Source organism: Rhea americana, unplaced genomic scaffold, assembly GCF_003343005.1.
Source record: "Rhea americana isolate MKP2758 unplaced genomic scaffold, rheAme1 scaffold_78, whole genome shotgun sequence".
Taxonomy (NCBI): Eukaryota; Metazoa; Chordata; class Aves; order Rheiformes; family Rheidae; genus Rhea; species Rhea americana.
Window position 1 is genome coordinate 3,762,782 of NW_028186956.1, and position 18,709 is coordinate 3,781,490.

An 18,709-nucleotide genomic window follows, 5' to 3' on the forward strand; every position below is an offset into this window, starting at 1 on the left:
CCAATGATGTACAAAAATTGCTGCAATAGTCTGCGGGACACTCAGTTGCACACAAATTCTGAAAGTGAGGAATTTAAGATACGAGATGGCCCCCAGGACTATCAGTGTGTTATCAAGTACTTTCCTTTATGAACGGGATTTGCCAAAAGGCACATCACATTCCTATTTAATACTGGAACTCAGTTCCTAATGATCCAAATACAAACACATTGATCTTGATGCAAGCGTGTTTTAAAGGGAGAACAATTATTCTGCAGTTCCTCACTTCTTCTGTAGGAAACAAAGCCAATCTTTTGGTCACCAGTCCATGTGAGCGATACAAGAACATTCAAGTATGCATTCCTGTCTGTCATATACCCTTCTTTAAGCTCTCAGTATGTATTGCTGGTATCTTTTCTTATCTTTTAAGTAGGTCAGTATATGAGTCCCATAGAGTTAGGATGATCTGTGTCAAATTTYCTCATAGTAAACACCCTACAAGTCACTCCTAATTACTAGCATGATTTCAGGTCAAAGACGGTATTGTGCAGCACGAATTAGCTACAGAATAAGGCTTTTCCCTCTGATATATATTAGATTATATTCAATTTCCTCTACAAGTAGGAAGTGAATTGCTTGTTCTCAAAGACATTTTTCTATCCCCAACCAGGTCAGTATTTCTATACTACAAGACAGACTTCCTTCCTCATGTTTCAAGGACTGCATTTAGCACAGAAATTCTTAGCTCAAAACTTGGCTCAATCAGTCTCAACTAAACGTTACACAAGAATAATCATTACTTGATTTCACCTTACAATAGCATTATGAGAATTTAAGTCAGAGACAGTTGTGAAGTGTTCAACTATTGCAGTATCAATGAGCAAACTTAAGTGCCTTAAGAGATRGTCAAATGCTGAGTTCATTGGTTTGGTATTTATATGCACCCTGAATACTACCCGTATACTCCTAATAAACATTTTAAAATAGAAAAGTAGTAATAAGCCCTGGCAAGCAGATATTTGGCCTCTGAGTGTAYGATTTATGACCTGATCCTTCCTATTTGCTGTCTATTTGCCCTCACTGGTTAGCATAACGCTTACAGTGACTCCCAGTTCTGCCTTGCCTCAGAGTTGGATGTGTCTACAGTTCTGTGCACCTCTCCTACTCCCAAACAGCCATCGAAGCAAAACATCTGCTGTCAGGTTTGGCTCCTTCACCAATGTGATTATTCAGCATGTGGCTTCCTTTCTCATGCATCCTGCACACATCCTACTATGGAATGAAACTCAGGCATGTATAACTTCTCTGCTATCTGCTTTACTTGGAGCCAGCAAATGCAGTCTTGCTTTGCCATTTTGTAGATTTCTTCGTAGTTAACACTGTCTCATGCAATTGGGACAGTTTGTCTCCACTACACCAGATCCTAGCCCAGTAATCCTCTAGAGAGAAAAACCCCAAATGCTCAAGTTTCAAATACACCTTCTTATATACCTTTTTTAATGCTCTCCTGCATCTTTTGCTCTCTCATTGAAGAAAAAAGTATTTTCAATCCTCCCTCACCCCCAGACTGCAATGTTAGTTACAATCTCTCCACCTATACGCTTATATCAGAAACATGCCCAGAGACCTCAATCAATACCACTGTCTCACCAAACTAAAAATTTAAAAAACAATCCCAAACCATTTATCACCCTATCAAAGTCATATGCTTAGCTAGAAAAGGGAGAGACGGACCAAGACAATGTCTATGCAGTAGCTAACATCAACAATCAACTCACTCTCCTAGAAACATATATATCTTTGTATATGCACAGTCACATGAAATCAAAGTCTCTCCTAGAGTGCTTCCAAGATTATTGGATGTTATCTTGCYATCATAACTAGGGCTCCAAACTCAAGCTCTTCATGCTAAGGGGAACAGTCATGGCTGCAACCAAAAAAAWTTCAAGGTGAGCAGACTGGCTCCTTTCTCTTCGTCTCCTTCCCTCCTCTCTTCCCCAAACRCTTGGTTTTCCAAAGAATTTGTCCAAAGCGCTCTCTCTCACCGGGAATTTTGATAAAACAAACCACGACCCATCAACCTGCTCCTCAACTAGTTGGAACTGTCTTCACTCCACTACCTTCAGCTGAAGATTTAAAGTGTAGAAAAGCTTCTCCAAATGTGGGGAGTCAAGAGAAGGAACTTTATCACCTTGACAGAAGGCAAGACTATGCTAGAAAGATGACACAAATGGTTAAAAAGAAAGCTATGTTTTCTCAGTACAAGGTCCACTGAAATGGCATTAACTCATCAGTAAGGAATAAATCTTTGTTTTACATTGTAGTAASAGTGGGAGACATGATTAGCAGTCAGTTGAACTATCCCAGAAATTGAGAAGTGGCCCACATGACTGCCACACACTGACTCATCCAGAGCTTATGTACACTGCTGTTCTTCTATGACCTGTCAACTCTATTTTTGTAAAGTTGCAATGGGAATACAAAGGAATCTTCTTTTGTGAGAAAGGGGTCTGAGAAGGAAAAGGAAGAACAATGGTGCTTCCTTCAAAACTATTTTTTTAATAACTCATATAGAAAATAATAATAWGGCAAAACAGAAATGTGATTGATGAAGAGAACATGGCCTGTGGGTCAGTTCTCTAGTTACCTCAGCTCCTTTATCTCCAGCACAACTCAAGAATAGCAACACTGTAATATAYGCATATTGAAAATAATAATAATAATAGATTAATTCAGCCTATAGACTACTGAGATGTCCAGCTCAGCTGTTTTTAAGGTTCATCTACTTAGGTTAAAAAARCAACTCCATACTCTAATTCTAACATATATGTTAAATCACTGCATCATACTGTAGAAAGCAGCAGTTAACCACACTGCCATGCTAGCAGGTGGTTGGAGTGCAGAAATAATTGTTTTTATTAACAAACTGTTTTCCCATGCCAAATTTCCAGCTAATTCTCTGCAACTTTTCTTACACATTTGCCTCCCCTCTCCCTAGAAGATATCAAATTCAGAGCAGTAGCTAAACTGTCAGGAGAAATGAAGGATTTTAGGGTGAAATCAAAGAGCAGAATCTGAATCAATCAATTTTGTATGCCCTTGACAGGCATGTGATAGGGACTGCAGCAGAAGAAAAAGTGCTTAGTCTGGTGAAAAGGAAGACAGAAGCTTGGTGTTGATTTGCATTCCTCTGCCTCAAACTGTGGCTTTTGGGGGACACTGGCTATTCGTATAAGATGCTAAATTCCTTGGTTCGAGCAGCCTCTACAGTTTAAAACAAGAGCATGATCTTTATAAACAACAGATGGAAGTAAGGTAGTATCATTCTAGCTAACCAGCAAGATGAAAAGATGAATGGAGAAATAAGAGGAGCACCTTTCAGAAAGCAGTCACACACATGCACACGTAGACACCTCCTTTGGAGCAGAAACAGATACCAAAGAACCTGCAAGGAACCCCAGGGAGGGGGGAATTCAGTAATGCAAAGTCTGAGGAYATCCTTAGACTTATTTATGCTTTACACTACAGTAAAGCAGCATTTGAGTACAACTGCATAGYCACAAACTGCGTAGAAGCAGTCCTGTTTTTGGGGATCCCAGAGAATGTTTTGATTGATAATTCACTGCTTCAAAAACTGACTCAAGACAAAACCCACACCAAAGAGCAAAATACTTTGCTACTTAACACAGCTACCCACAAAATAAACTACATCACAAAACTAAACATCATAAAACCATTCCGCAAGAGCTGCGCAGCACTGCAATGCAAAGGACATTTAACTGTGTAACAGCACCACCTGGTGACTCCCRGTACAAAGGGGAAAGGAAAGATGACAATCTGGCCATAGCAGGACAGGAGGAATGGAGAAAGAGCACTGGATAAATTACTCAAGTGAGTTGTGAACCAAGAGCCTGGGTAAGTAGGGAAAGAGGATTAAATGGTAGAGCTGCAAGAATTAGCCAGATGGGACAGATAGAGGCAGCRATGGAAAGGAGACGAAGAATGCCAGAGCAGCTTTCTTCAAAGTATGGTTGACCAATGCTACCTACAACCATTAATTTTTCTCATTGTTGTTAGCACCCATGAGTATTGTGTGAGGAGATGAATGATGGGAGGAGCTGTGAGGAGACATCTCATATCCTACCAGTAAGGGATCGTGGTAACACACCAAGAAAGGAAAGAAGCCCCAAACCTGCAAAGTGTCAGCAGTGCTGTACACCTCAGAGGGATTTTCCTTTGCCTACTTTTTTGAGATCTACAGCTGTTGGTACTGTAGAGTCATTACCATCCAAACAAGAATCACATCTCTCCACTCGCCCTCTACTGAGTTCTGAATCATAGGACCCTGTTAATCGAGGCATAAACCAGACAGGCAAGTAAGTCTACCATGCCAGTTGCCCTGATAAGAAAGCGTATTTTCTCACACAGTGATAAACTTTCCCATCTCTTCACTCCTTCTACCCTCATTCACCTTAATGACTTCTCTCTGTTACTGTCTTGCTGATTTCCCACCTGAACATCACTATAGATGCTTAACTATCACTATTTCCATGTCCAATATTTCATTTTCCAGATGACAAAGAGAAAGGAGAATCACAGCTTACCATGAGAAAATTCCTCAAATGAGTGTCACAGATRGGTGGTGGTCACTATTCAAACCCTTACCCAAACTAAGTAGTACAAAGAAATGTGCAGATCCCTTGAGARTGTAAAATCTCACCAAGGAGGAGCTAAATAAAGCCAAAGTTAAGCTGGACTTGCTTTTTTYCCCCTTTATTATTATTTTTTTAAATACCTGCAAGATTTTACTGACAGCAAGATCTGATTTACACAATTTAAATGGTCAGGTTTTTTTATGGACAAATTTCCAAGACAGCCACCTTTTAACATTCACACACCATCCTCTTCCTACTCGTTATATCTTCAAATGATATATGCATTCACAAAAATCCACTTGACCTACTATGTTTCATTTGGATAAATTCCCATTAAAAAAAACACAGTAAAAGTTAGTGTGAATAATATCTGTTTAAGAATTCTGATAATTCACCCTGAACTTGTTACATGTAAGGAAGGAACATGTGTAAGGAAGAAAAAACTCACTGTACCTCACATTTTCAATGATAACAAGCAATGGTTGTATACCATTACCTCTAGAGGCCAAGTGCGTGCTCACCAGCGTAACAATTTGGTTAAACAGTGTTTACCATCAYTGTTCAATTCAGTGATCAGAGAAACTGATTTCAGTTTTCAGACTAAATACATAAATAACCTGAGGCTTTCATAGTTCAGTAAGCAGCAGCCTGACAAATTTTGTTTTTGAGTACAGTTTTGGCAGCAGAACTCATATAAACAATTCTGTGTTATTCTTTCCAAAACAAATTCTTTCTCCAATTGAACCTTTCCCCCATATATTTCTAGGAGCTTGAACTTTCAAAACAGTTGAATGACAAGGAGATAAACTTTGCCCTGAGTTGCTGCTTGACACGAGTTGCTGTTTATACTCCAACACCCTGTCTCTGTCAAATCCTGTCATTAAGGGCCATAATTTTAAAATACAGACTCATTAGCATCACTTACTAAATTTTAAAAAATAAAAAGAATTTGAATACAYATCTGTCCGCATGTAGAAGGCATACAAAAACTTTCATTTGCTCTGGAATTGATAATCCCAATCAAAATATTACAGTTTTACATTACAGAGTGCCCACAAATCCCAGTCTGGATCAAAACTTTTTGGTTTAACTCAGATACATGAAGTCATTTTCTTTCATTAAAAGAAAGCAGTCATTCTTATGCAATCAACTATAGGCACATCCACTATCTACAGTATTTCAGGTAATAGTGCTCACTGTTCAGTTTACTGTTTCAGCAATATAAAAATTGTCAAGTAGTTGCCCAAAAGACTTGTAAGAGGGTTAATTTGCCTTCAAGTTTGCTTCTGCAGGCTCAGTAAGGAATTTAATTCAGGGTTCAAACATTTCCCCTCAAGCCTGTAACTAGCTCACCCACAATGTATTATGGCATTTCATATCAAAAGAGGAAGGAAAAAGCCATGTATATCTTGAGTGTCAACTGAAGAATCAAGCAATTCTAGTGAAAAAAAGAAAAAAATCATCCTTTCTCTCTTGCACCAAAAGGCAACAGAGAGGAAGAAGGCACAGTTGCAGGGTGGAGCTATATAAAGACATTTCCCCTAACAAATGGAAATCAGCATTATGRCTCCTGGTCTTTGCTGTGAGTTAGAGGAACTCTAGTAAATGTCAGCTAAGGACTGCCAAACTACTCTTTCTTGCTTTCATATACTCCCTCCTCCCTCTCCCCTGCCCCTCACATACTGGACACCAGGTAGCTGCAAAGATCACTTCCAGCAGCAGCTTTAAGTTGGCCAAGTATTTCCCTCTGCTGGGGGAGGATCTTCAGCCGGTCAGAGGTGGCCACACTCCACCTCCCACGATAAAGTGATTTCATAACCTCGGCTTCACTCATGTATTCTATGGATTTGAAGTTCTCTCTAACACAAAACCCACCACCACTTAATTTAAATGGGCCCACCTAGTGCTTTTTCCCCTCTGTCACCCATGCAAGTAAACAGAAGAGATAACAGCAAACACAGAGTAATAAAACCTGGGGCTGAGTTATTTTATCTGTAGATTCACTTTGCCCTGYTGTGAATTTACTGAGAGTAAAACTATCTGCATAGAACAGATTAACATAATAAACAGATGATATTATCAGCATAAGGCTCTAGTCCTGAAGAAGCTGACTTCCTGAATATCTGCATCTTACCTTGTGGATTTCAGTAGRAAAGGAACTCAGCACCTCCTAGAGTGGGTACCACTAGTGCTACCAAATTCCATTACTGGTAAAATGGTAGAAGCCCTTTAAATGGCTGAAAGCTTTTTTCCTTTTTTGTTTTGTTTTGTTTTGTTTTCTCAAGGGCATCTTCCTCTCTCCACCACAGAAATAACCAGGAAATAAGCATATGAACAGCTGACTCACCAAAAAATAAAAAAAAAAAAAAAAAAAAAAAAAACACTTTTGATACGCCTGGCCAATTTGTCACTTCGCTCAGAATCCAGACCAACAACAGTCAAAAGTATATGGACTTTGCCATTCGAAATGTTTCCCGGTTTTAAATTGAGATTTGCAATGTTAAACCATGAGCTCCACTACAATTAAGAATATCTACTCAAGGGAGAAAAACAGTCAGGCCAGAGGAAGAGCGGATTTGATCTCCATCTACACAGCAGGAGAGGTCACACAAGACACTTCCTTTCAGCAAAGACTACTGGGATTGTAGCCAGAGTGCTCAGGACTTTGCCCAAAGTCCCCATGGATCACAGACACGGCAGAATGACAGGGACAGGGATGCTGGATGATATATCAAGTGGCCCATAAAATCCTACTAGACCTTYCCTTTGATTTACCAAAGCTATGACAGAACATTCTTAGTTGGTCGAAAGATACAGCTTAATTTAATGCAACAGAAACACCACTTCTGCAGGTTCAGTTGGAGAAAAACATTTTGAAACGTGAATAAAACAAAGCTAACTTGCACAAAGTTAGAGCTTTATAAGGAAAAAAGAAACTGAAGACTAGAATCAAAGGAGAAGTGCTGGGGTACTTTTTTTTTTAACCTCATCTTATTTTTTCTGTATTACTCCCTTTGTTCTCGTGCTCTGCTTCGTGTGGTTTTCTGTTCCTTACTTTCAGCTTCCGTCTTCCCCTTACTCCTTCTCAGACTTTACTCTCTGTGTTCCTCAATCTCTCCCATTGGTCCCCGACAAGTCTTCTAATTCTTTCCCTCCCATGTGAGTCTCCCTGTTTCAGTCCTCTATTACCTCCTTCTCCATTATATTCTTTCTTTAATACTTTGTTCCTACAGGTCTGCTCTAYACTGCCTTTTATGAACATTTTTCTACTGATCATCACTTAGCTCAAACTACTCCTGGAAGTTCCTGGGCTGTAAAGGACTATCATCCTCCTTAATATAAGTCTTTTTGCTTTGTACTTATATGACAGGTCCCAAGTGTTATTTCTCTCTCTAGTTCTACTCATCGACCTAAAGGAGAAGGCAAACCTGGCCACATAAAATTCTGGATCAAATTAAATTACCCACTCAAATAAAGAACTGTCTCCAAAAAGTCCACGAGGTCCTGCAACCCAAGCAGAGGAAAAACTGGGTTACCTCATCTACTTGCAATATTAAAAGACAGAAATCACTCAGGAGCAGTGTTATCTTAAATACCTAATTCACCTAAACTTTTTATCTTTGTCCTCTACACAGCACTGCATTCAACAGTGTATTAAAGTATATGCTTAGCTTTAAGCCTGGAATTCAATTTAGCCTATTTAGCAAAGGCTGAATTATATACCTGGACACACTGCTAAAGAGGAATTATCTCTGTACTTAGAATTTAGAATGTGCTTAAGAATGCTACTCAAATTAGGGCTTCAGTAATATAATCTTAAATCAGCATTTGTATTATCTGGATTTACACAACTGCCATTTTTGTTTCTTAAAATGTGCTCCAGATGCCAGTCTTTTGCCCAGGTAGGCTATCAAGCATACCCTGAATGAGAAAAAAAAGGAAGAAGAAAAGAAAAGAAGAAAAAATAATCAAGAMGACAGAACAATTAATTCTGAAAACCACTGAACAGCACAAATTACACTGCTGCTGGAATCTACTAACAGTTAAAAAGATAAATGTTGTGTCCCACATTTAAATTTCTTCATTGCCATTCAAACAAATTAAGATGCAAACATACAGTACAAATTTCCTTGAATTGTCCACAACAGTGATATAATAAAAAATATATTTTAAAAAGATGCTGACTTAAGGGACAAGTAAGAGGAAGAAACCTTGTTTGTGGCACACTCAGGAACCGATTATCCTGAAAGGATGATTTGCACAGTATAGCAAAGATTGAAGTCAGCATGGATTATGCACCATGAAAAAGCTTCTGGCTTAAATTTATGTAGTTGGAAGMTTCCTGCTCATATCAGCTTTAACAAAATATATTGGAAGTGTTGATTTTATGACTCTTAAAAACAGACCTACTTATATTCAGCACATTAAAAGAGAAAGAGAGAGAGAAACATGCTTCCTATGTAATAAAGCTAATCTGTTCTCCTTCATTTCCCAAATCCCTCCAGGAATTAACCAACCTCTAGATTTATCCAATCACAAAGCAGAAGTGTGCCCTTATGCACTGAAAGTGGTCTGTGTCGGCCAATGAGTTTTCTTAAATTAACAAAGACTATTTTAAAAAAAAAAAAAAAAAAAAAAAAAAAAAAAAAGCGTAATATTTGCTTCTACAGCAAATATCTAATATGGATAAACATCTCCAATTTTTCAGCTATAATATGCTTCTAAATCATAAACTACTAACTGTAGGGATAAAGCGTCCCCCCTCTATTTTGCCCCCCATTCTCTCCCCCCCCCCCAATTAAGTACTTAGAAATGCACTTAAGTTCAAAAAGCCAAGCTGAGCCTTAGCGTAACTCCACAGCATTCAAGGAAGTTCTTCCTGGGATGATTTTCACTTCATTCTTTGGAAAGTCTAACAACCCCTACTATGCCTTCCCTATGTTGGCACACAGCAGATATTGACCAACTATCTACAAACTCCTATTTTGCCACTGAATTCCCAGTATCAGCCTCACAAGCAAGAAATGGGCATGTGTGCATGGCAAACATAAACCAGGAAAATCTAAAACTGCTCCAATGTATCTCAGATATAATGGGACACACTAGAGCATACACGAGTCACCAGTGAGCATGGAGGGACAAGGAAATGATTTCAGACATGTCCCACCACTCTGGAACAAAGCTTTGCTGATGAACCATTAGGTTGTATTTACATTTACTTACACCTGCAGCAAACAAAACTTAATGCAACAAAAAAAATAACAGAGAGAATTTAAAATTAAACCTACTTTAGAGAAAATTTAAAATTAAACCTACTTTAGAGAAAATTTAAAATTAAACCTACTTTAGAAACCTTTTCTTACCACTGCAGCTCTGCAAAGAGGTTTTAATGTAAATCTGCCTCAGAGATCCCCTAGGTATAGATGAATTCACTCAAGAGGCTGATATTTATCATTTTAAAATACCACTCTTACAATTTTTACAGCATTCTGCAGCTTTTCATGGCAGAGACTGCCCAGGCCAACTGGGACACTCGATGATGTCAGCAACATCCTGTCACTCTGCTGACAAAGGAAAATACATTAACTCTGGGACATAAAGTATTCAGTTGTGTGTGTGTGTGTGTACATACATGTTTTTATATATGTACTGGATTTCACATACATCTAACATGTACTTCCACCTGTTTCCCAAGCAAGTACTTAAGTTGTCCAAAACAAGAAGTGCAAACTCCTAACAATTCTACCCTATCCTCCAAAAAATATAAATATTAGTGCGTGGGGGGGTTAAGTTTAAAAATAGCTGTATGAAAATAAAAAACATTTGTTGTATTGACTATTGTTCAGCTTTCACTAGTGGCTCTGCAAGGCTAGAGGCTCTAAATTAAAACTAGGATTTGCTTATGTAAGGCTCTGTTATGAACTGCCCCTTTATCCATATTCACTGATTGTTTTCCTAGGATTGGATTTTTTTTTCCTATGTTGTTCAAAAAGCAAGTTGTCATGGAAAGATTGCACAAAATACTTCAGAAGAGAGAAGAAATTTCATTTTTCCTCCTGTATTACAAGTTAAGTTGAAATGGTATTAAAGGGAAAAAAAGGAAGAAGAAGATAGCCCTATTTAGGCCTAATTTTCTTCTGCCTTGCTCTTTGTGCCRTTACTTAGGCTCTGTGAGGTAGGCAGAACATGCTACTCCATGAGGATAAAACACTCTTGCTTTCATTTAGGCTGGAAGTCTGTGTGCAATGGCAGCACCCAAGCACCTTAAGGTGAGAGGCTACATAATTACTTTCCCATGAGCTGCCAAAGAGCTGCAAAGATGAGGTAAAGCCAGCTGGCATGACAAGCCCCAACAAGGTGCAGGCACTTAAGGCTTGTTCTGCCCTGTCYGAAAAGCTTGGGATGATCTAACCAATCAGTCTGATTAGTGCTGGATGGAGAGAGAATTTTTTTAAAATACATTTTATAATGCAGCTTTTCTTCAGTATTTTATAATGCAGCTAATTTTCCAAAGGAAGTGGAAGGAAAAAAGAGCTGAAGCAGATGGCTTAAAACTGCTTCAAAGGTTAGTAGGTTAAGCAGTTACAAATACTCATGTAAACTATATGGAAAAGACTGGGCTGAATACTAGCTTATAGAAGCTTTCAAAGGGAAAGTCAATCAGAAAAAGAAACTGCAAGAAAGATAGGAAATTGCAAGCCCTTCTTTTTCTCCTCCCGCATCAGCTAAGGCTGCTGGCACGAGTGCCAAAGGACAAGCTGTTTCCAGGAGCCCAGGAGCCCCCGCATGCCACCTCTACAGAAAGCTCTGGAGGGGCAAGAGGGAGCCACAGCCATAGCAGGCCAAGGCACAGAAGGCCGAGAACTATGGCCACATTACACCCACACACACCTTTACACCCACACACACATCTTTACACCCCCCCCACACACACACACCTTTGTTTAGAGCCTATATAGGGCAAAGGGGGAGAGCACACTACCTATCTGCAGTAGAGCTGGCAGTGCAATGTTAGCTACCAGAATGCCTTAGGTTTAAACACACATTTTTGCTAGGTAGCCCCTAGCAGCAGAATCTCTACTCCATACCCACTTGCCCTCTGCCACCAAAATTGCAATCCCAGCATGTTCCTCTGGGAAAAGGCATATGCCTTTTTGAAGTCTTAATTCAATTCTGATCAAGGCGTCCCTTCTTAAGTTAAAAATGAGCAGCAATGTAACATTTTTTTTCCCAGGTATTGGTCTGGAATTACCACGCCAAATTTCAAGGGGCTATCTGGCTAAGTAGGCAAGTACATTGAGCTAATACATTGCAAATATCTGGTCTTTTAGCACTAAGAACAACAGGTAACATCTGCACACACGGAATTTTCATTGGAACATAAATTGCTTTTAGTCACTTTATGCAATGAATACAGAAATCGCAGGACATCTTTATGGGTTACACTAAGGAAAAGACTGCATCAAAATATTCTGCTCCCTCTGAGTGCCAGTTTCCAAAGGTTTGTGTGCACACTGCAAACTCATATGTAAAATCCTACTCTAATATGTATACAGTAATGCCTATGTGAGAAGGATGAACAGTCTGCATATACACAAAACAACATCTATCCAGCCAGTACACTTACCAGGTCTACAACATTCATGTATTTTGCTCAGACACAGCCCAACACCTGCAAAATTTAGCAGGACTGTAATTTATCAACATTTTTCAAATAGAAAAGCCTTGTATATCTTGTCTACGCCTGCCCTGGCTAATATTGGTTTTATTTGTCTCTTCTTTAAAATTGATCCTAATGACAACAAGCCCAATCAATAAACCACTGCCTTAGAAACAAAATCTTATTACCAATAAAATTCACAGAAAACATATTATAAATGTAAACAAAAAATGGCCTTTGAATCTGGCTTGACTTTAAAAGTCAGTTAAAAGAAATTATCTGACCACAGTAAGAGGAAATTTTTTCATTTGTTTTTTTCACAGGCATAAATTTCCTATATGCAAAGTTTCAGACTGCTTCACAGCCTGCCTCAGTGCAACTTTRCTAAGTAAAACTAGGAAAGTTTCACTGTATTTCGTCTGTGTTCAGAAAATGGCATATATTATCAATTCCACTTCCTTATTTTGGCAAAAAGTGAATTTATTTTTCTCAGAATTACCRAGAAACCAGAACAGCAGTATTTCAGCCAATATTAAGAAATCAGAGAGAGGGACAGAACCAATGGGTTGAGGAAACCTACACAAGCAATTTGTTAACACTTTAACCAAAAGATACATAAATACAATTTGACAGACAATACAACTACAGCCTGCCCATGATTTACGGATGATAGCCAAAGCTAGATGGCAGGCGCTCATCCAACAAACAAGTATGATCAGCAGATCAGAGCTATGAGCTGGCTGTCAGTTGACTGGAGCTGATTACTAGTCTTCCTACCAAGAGGCAACAGCCAAATGGAATTCTTTTTAATAATTCTTTTTAATAATTAAGCAGCTCCCCATCCAGATGCTTCACAACAACTGAAAGTAAAACCTGTTTCAAGTTCTGTCTTCTGCTGTTTTCAAACTACTCAAGAGCCTGCAGTTTGTTGTGCTGTCGTAAATGAAAGTAGAATTTGGCCTCTGCACTTATCTTTTCCTAGAAGGCTGTTTCAGGTCTAACACAGTTGACTCACTTTTCTAAATAATTCCATCCAAAACCTTTGGAAGATATGAGTAAATAAAAAAAAAAGTTTTGGAAATACATCAGGAAAGCGGTAAGGTCAAGGTCAATATGAAATCCTGAATTCTGTTTCTCTGTAACTATACATGATAAATAACATACATACAGATTTAATGTCTACACTGTAAAAATTTGACTGTACTCACTTAAACATTTTGTAAATAAAAAGGAAAAGATTAGTTTAGGCTACTGAACATAATTMTTTGCTGATAGAAGACGACAATCATTTCCCACTTGCTATATAGTTGGATTTTCTAAGCAATTTTTTCCCCCAAATCAAACAAACCACAGCCCTAGTCTTCTTCAGTATCTGGCAGACTGTTCTGAATTGCAAAGAGGACAACACATATGAACACTGTATTTATGCACAAGCACAAACTTCAGAGTATTTTTCACCAGGTTCCCAAGGAAATGTAATCACAGTGTGTTTGGCTGTCAGCCTTCAGCTGTAAAGGCTCTGGCTTTTAAAACTGCTGCCCAGTTTTACGCGTGATTTCATATAGGGCTAGAAGTCCCTACACTACAAAAAAAAAGTAAGTAGCTAGGAGAGACCTAGATGAGGCTCCTTGCACGTAAATGCTGCAACAATGACTACTCAACACCACTGACCACACAAGGCAGCCACAGGAACCCAYGATTCAAAAATTTCTCTGATGATGGAGCTACTTGTTTAAATAGTAAAACTACTAAAAATGTAAAACTATTATAAAATGCATTTAAATGAATCAAGAGATGGTGATGAACCATTAGCATGAAAACAGTTTCTGTTCTCCACTTGAACTGCTATTTTGTTAGGGAAAAAAAAGTTAAAGCACATTTGGTTAATAGGCACTTTTTTTTTTCCCCCTTTCATGACCACCTTAATTTTATGCTCTATTTTGTTCTCTCCTGTTCCATTCTAGGCCACAACACTTGCAATGTGTACATGCCTTCCTCTTCRCATGTACTGGATAGAAAGGTCCTTAATCAGTACAGCCCACCCAGGGAAGCAGTTCTCTTTCTAACAGCAGCGCTCCTGTTTGGATGGGGGCATCTACGCACTAAGAGCATCAAGAATGACTATTTTTGAAGTCAATAAAGAAATAAAATTATTGTCTTTTACAAACACCAAAACAACCTTAACGATTCTGTCATATGTGTTCAGTATAACATCTAGTTAAAGAAGAACAGTGAGCACTTAAACTTGCCACTGAAAAGCTTTGACAGATTTTGCTACAGGCTTTTTGTTCTGCATTCAGCAGAATCTAGGTCTCTCCATTATCATGACATTAAGACAGAAGCACCAGAGAGATTATTTCCTTAATAAAACTAATATCACAGTCCATATTTACCTTAAATAATCAAAGTATTCTGAGCTCCGTTCCACAATGTGAATGTGCAATTGACAYAGGCAATAAACTGTTTTTCCTATTGCTATCTAGCAATAGCAATTCAGTTGTGGAGTAACTCAAGTAGAAATCTCCTTCTCCTCTATTCTCCTCACTTCTTTTACAAATTTGGCTCACCAACTTCACAGCATTTTAAGACTACTTGCTAACAGAATACATGCCAGCAAGTAATGAGCAAGAAAATGGAAACACAAACAAGACGGTGAGAAGATGGAGTCTCAAGCAAGGAAGATTTAGGCTCTAAATATGGAAAAAAAAAATTCTACAGCAAAAGTAGTTAGGCTTTGGAACCTAATGCCATGGAGAAGTGAAAGATCTTTAGGAGCGGGTGAGACAAACATATGCCAGAAAAGTTTTAAGACAAGCTGATGGAGGTGTGAGGACAAAGGATGACCTCTTGAAGTCTYTTCCAACCCTAACTTCTATGATCCTATGATGATCAGCCACAGCATAAAAATATAATAAACAAAAACAAAAGTAAAGGAGTAATGGAAGTCACTTCAGATGGCAGTAAGCCACCACCCAAAGTGGCTCCAAAGAACAGTCAAAGTTTCCTCAGGAAGTGACAAAGACAAGAAACTTTGCTTCAGCCCCAAACCTGGCAATCTCTTCAGTGGATGCCACACACAATTATGTCAGGACTTGGCAGAATAACTGCTCTTCCAGCCTGCAAGAAGAAAATGTGAGGAGCATGTGGCATTCAGCAGCCACCACCAGATGAGAAAACCAGGGAGTTCTTCCCTGCAGTGCGTCCCAGTCACATTTTAGCACTGAAGGCAGACTGAGGAACACACTAGCCCCTCTTTCCTTCACTCCCTCAAGAAGGTTTCCACTCAAGACAGAAAGGTCATGCAAGCCAAATGGAAGCTGTAGGCCGTCTCACCACACAGATTTAGCTGCAGCTAAAACCTGCTCRGTACCAGAAGCAGGAGGCCTCTATGCAGAGGCAACTGATGTGAACAAACAACAGACTGGAGTAAGAGACCAGAAGAATTGGGATAACAAGATAACACACTGTGCAGATGCTTAAGTTCAGCCTAGTAAACACAAACATGTTTCACATGCAGACACACCACTGCCCAGAAGCAATAACTTACTGGGTGAAGTCTCATACCTCTGTCTATGAACAGGCTTAAAGCCACTTGYGTGGCAACACGCTCAAGACAGCTATTCAGATTGTAGCTCTTACATCTAGTGCTGTGAGGCGCTCAACAATTAGCCAGACATCCTGTTCCTGCTGGCCCACCAGCAAGCTGAAACCATCTCTCCTGAAAGAACACCACGAATAACAAAGCTCCATGACCAACAAAGCSGAGCTCCCGAACTGACTCATGCCTAGGGTTGAGTTGCCCCAAAATTCTCCCTCATCACTCTCTTGCTAAAGTCTCTTTCACAAAGCTTATAAACCTCRTGTCCATCCCCTTGTTGTGCACTACCCCAGGCTGCTCCACATTCACAAAGAGTTTTTAAAACCCAAAGGTACTTTTAAGGAGGAAAAAGTGAAATGCAGATGTCCAAATCAGTTTTGATAGATTTATGTTCAAAATTATGGGCCAAGGTCTCTTCTGTGCTACAGCATGACCTGGGCAATGTGTGGGAGATATCCAAGGGCCAGTAACTTATTCCCCAGCTCTACCGCAATGGCTCCAGGCCAAGCGTGGGCCTGGAGTAACGCACTAGTTTATAGGAACTGTTTTATGGGTTAGTAGAAAAGTGGCAGCATGGAACACAGCTCTGGTTTCTCCATTCACCTCTCTGTTCACCCTCCCAACTAGATCTTATACAGCTGAGCAGGGCTCTAGGGCTCATGGGTAAGTTGGCTCTGCCAGTGTTACACCAGCTGCAAATTCTTCCCCACTAGAGAATTCTGAGCTGGCAGAAACAGCCAAATTCCAGGTCCTTTGCACAGCTGAAGGCTGTAGACTGTCTGGGGAACTGATAGAGCATGAAACTGTGATCCTCCTATCTGATTTAGAGATGCAATCTAAGGCTCTGTTGAGAAGGAGAGATATATAGGTTAGATTTATTTCTGGGTTGCTATCTAACTTTTAAGCAGATCAGAAAATTAATGGTGGCACTTGTTCTCACAGACAGGCACACATTTGCCCTGTTTTGAAAAACTGAAGGTTGCAAGTAGATTTGTATATTATGGATCCTGCAGTTTTGGGAAAACAAAATGCCAACCTCCATGGTAAGATGGCATGATCAGAAGTAGATGGTTTTCCAGGATTATATCCTATTAAAACTGAGGAAGGAACACCTTCTCACTAACTACTGAGCTGACATAAGTACAGACACTTATATCTTCCTAAATGTTTCCACTGCCACCCTATCATTTTAAAGAATCTACAGAGTAATTGCATACTCCTAGTAACAGAGGGCTGCTTTATGGGTTTCTCTTCCTGTCTTAAAACAAGTAAACAATTCCCCTGCAAAACCTCCAGTATTTTGTAATGTTACAAAACAGCAATAAATTATGGGCAAGAGGAATGTCATTCCACGAGACACTTCATCTCTAGCAAATTACAGGATTTTCTACTTGGACAAAAAAAATAAAGCTGCTTCCACATATTCTACCACAGACTCCTCAGGTCTGCTTAAACCACATTTATTTTGTCTCTATGCCATTTTAAAAACTGAGGGCAGGAATTCTTACGGAGAAAGGAGGAATGTTCATTGCCAAATACTTTGTGTTGAACTCTTYAGGGCCCTGGCACCATATCCTGGCTCTTACTCCAGGCTAAAGTACCCACTCCTGCTGGGAAAGTATCAACATAAAGCACAGGGACCTGGAGTACCTGTATTTGTTTGGTTTTAAAATCTGCAATCCACTTACACTCAGTAAGAATTCAGTAGAAGAACACCTTCATTCAGACAGCTTTTCTGAATCCTAACTGCAATACACACTTAAAAGCTGCGTGACTTATACCTGATAAATTTGATAATTAAAAAAACTCAAATGGCATGCCCTGCTAGTAACTATCGAAAGATTTGCATCTGTATGGGGCTCTCCTAGCRGTATTAATAACAATTCCATGAGCACATTTTGATACGAAGTTCCCTCCGAGCAGGGCACAGACGGGGCCAAACTGCAAAGCTAAGCACATTGCTGCTCCAGATGTTAAACACACACGCACACGACTGCACCGAAAAGGGAAAGAACAAAAAAAGGAATGAGGTCGCTGACGCAAGTTTTAACGAACCCGAGGAAGCGAACAAAGCACGCAGCGGATAACTCGAGGCGTCCGAGAGCAGACGGGAGGAATAAGCAATCTCCCAGCGCAGGCACAGCGTTACTGCTGTCGCTTTCCCTTCTTTTCCGACTCCCACCACGCTGGCGTTAGTTCAGCTAAGCCGGCAGWGCAAGTGACAGGAACTTCGCGCCTCCCGCAAGCAGGAGGCTCAACCGAGAACACCGATAGGACCCTCCGGGGCTCCGGGCCGGCGCGTCCATCAGCCCCCCGCTTCCCGCGGCGGGCGCACCGGGGGGGGGGGGGGGGGGGGGGGGGGGGGGGGAAGGGTGAGGGCGACCCAGCTCATTCGGCACAAGTTCAAAAGCGGCAAAAACAGAACAAAACAAAGCCCAAAGACGCCCAAGCCCTCCCACCCGCTCCCCGGCCAAGTCTCGGCGCGGAGGAATTCAGCGCGGCCCCGCGGCGAGCCCTCCCCGAGGCAGACACCCGGCCCCGGCGGAAGGGGGGGGGGCGGCGCAGTGGGGCGCGGCGCCCCCCTACCCTCCGCATACGGGGAGGGAAGCGGGGGGCGCAGGACAGGGGGAGCCCCCCCGCGGCGGCTCCGCCGGACGCCGAGAAAGCCCCGCTGCCGCAGCCGCTTCCCCGCCCGCTACTCACTCCAAGCAGACACACTTTCAGCTCGCGTATCGCCATCATCGGCGTGGGGCCGAGCCGCTCCGCATCCCGCGCCGCGCCGCCCCGCACTGCCCCGCCGCGGCGCGGCACAGCCCC

General features: G+C 40.7%; 1 protein-coding gene across 2 annotated transcripts in view; it reads right to left on the reverse strand.

Moving 5' to 3' along the window:
- The window catches only part of RAB31 (RAB31, member RAS oncogene family), a 58,403-nt gene extending 39,700 nt beyond the window's left edge, over nucleotides 1-18,703 (reverse strand). The window contains exon 1 of one of the 2 annotated variants that reach the window (XM_085322474.1): nucleotides 18,611-18,703. In XM_085322474.1, coding sequence (XP_085178600.1) covers nucleotides 18,611-18,634 — 24 coding nt within the window. In that variant the 5' untranslated portion in view covers nucleotides 18,635-18,703. Of the gene's footprint in view, nucleotides 1-18,595 lie in introns of both variants that reach the window. The other variant, XM_085322473.1, reaches the window with a different exon arrangement.
- Nucleotides 18,704-18,709: the final 6 nt, after the last annotated feature.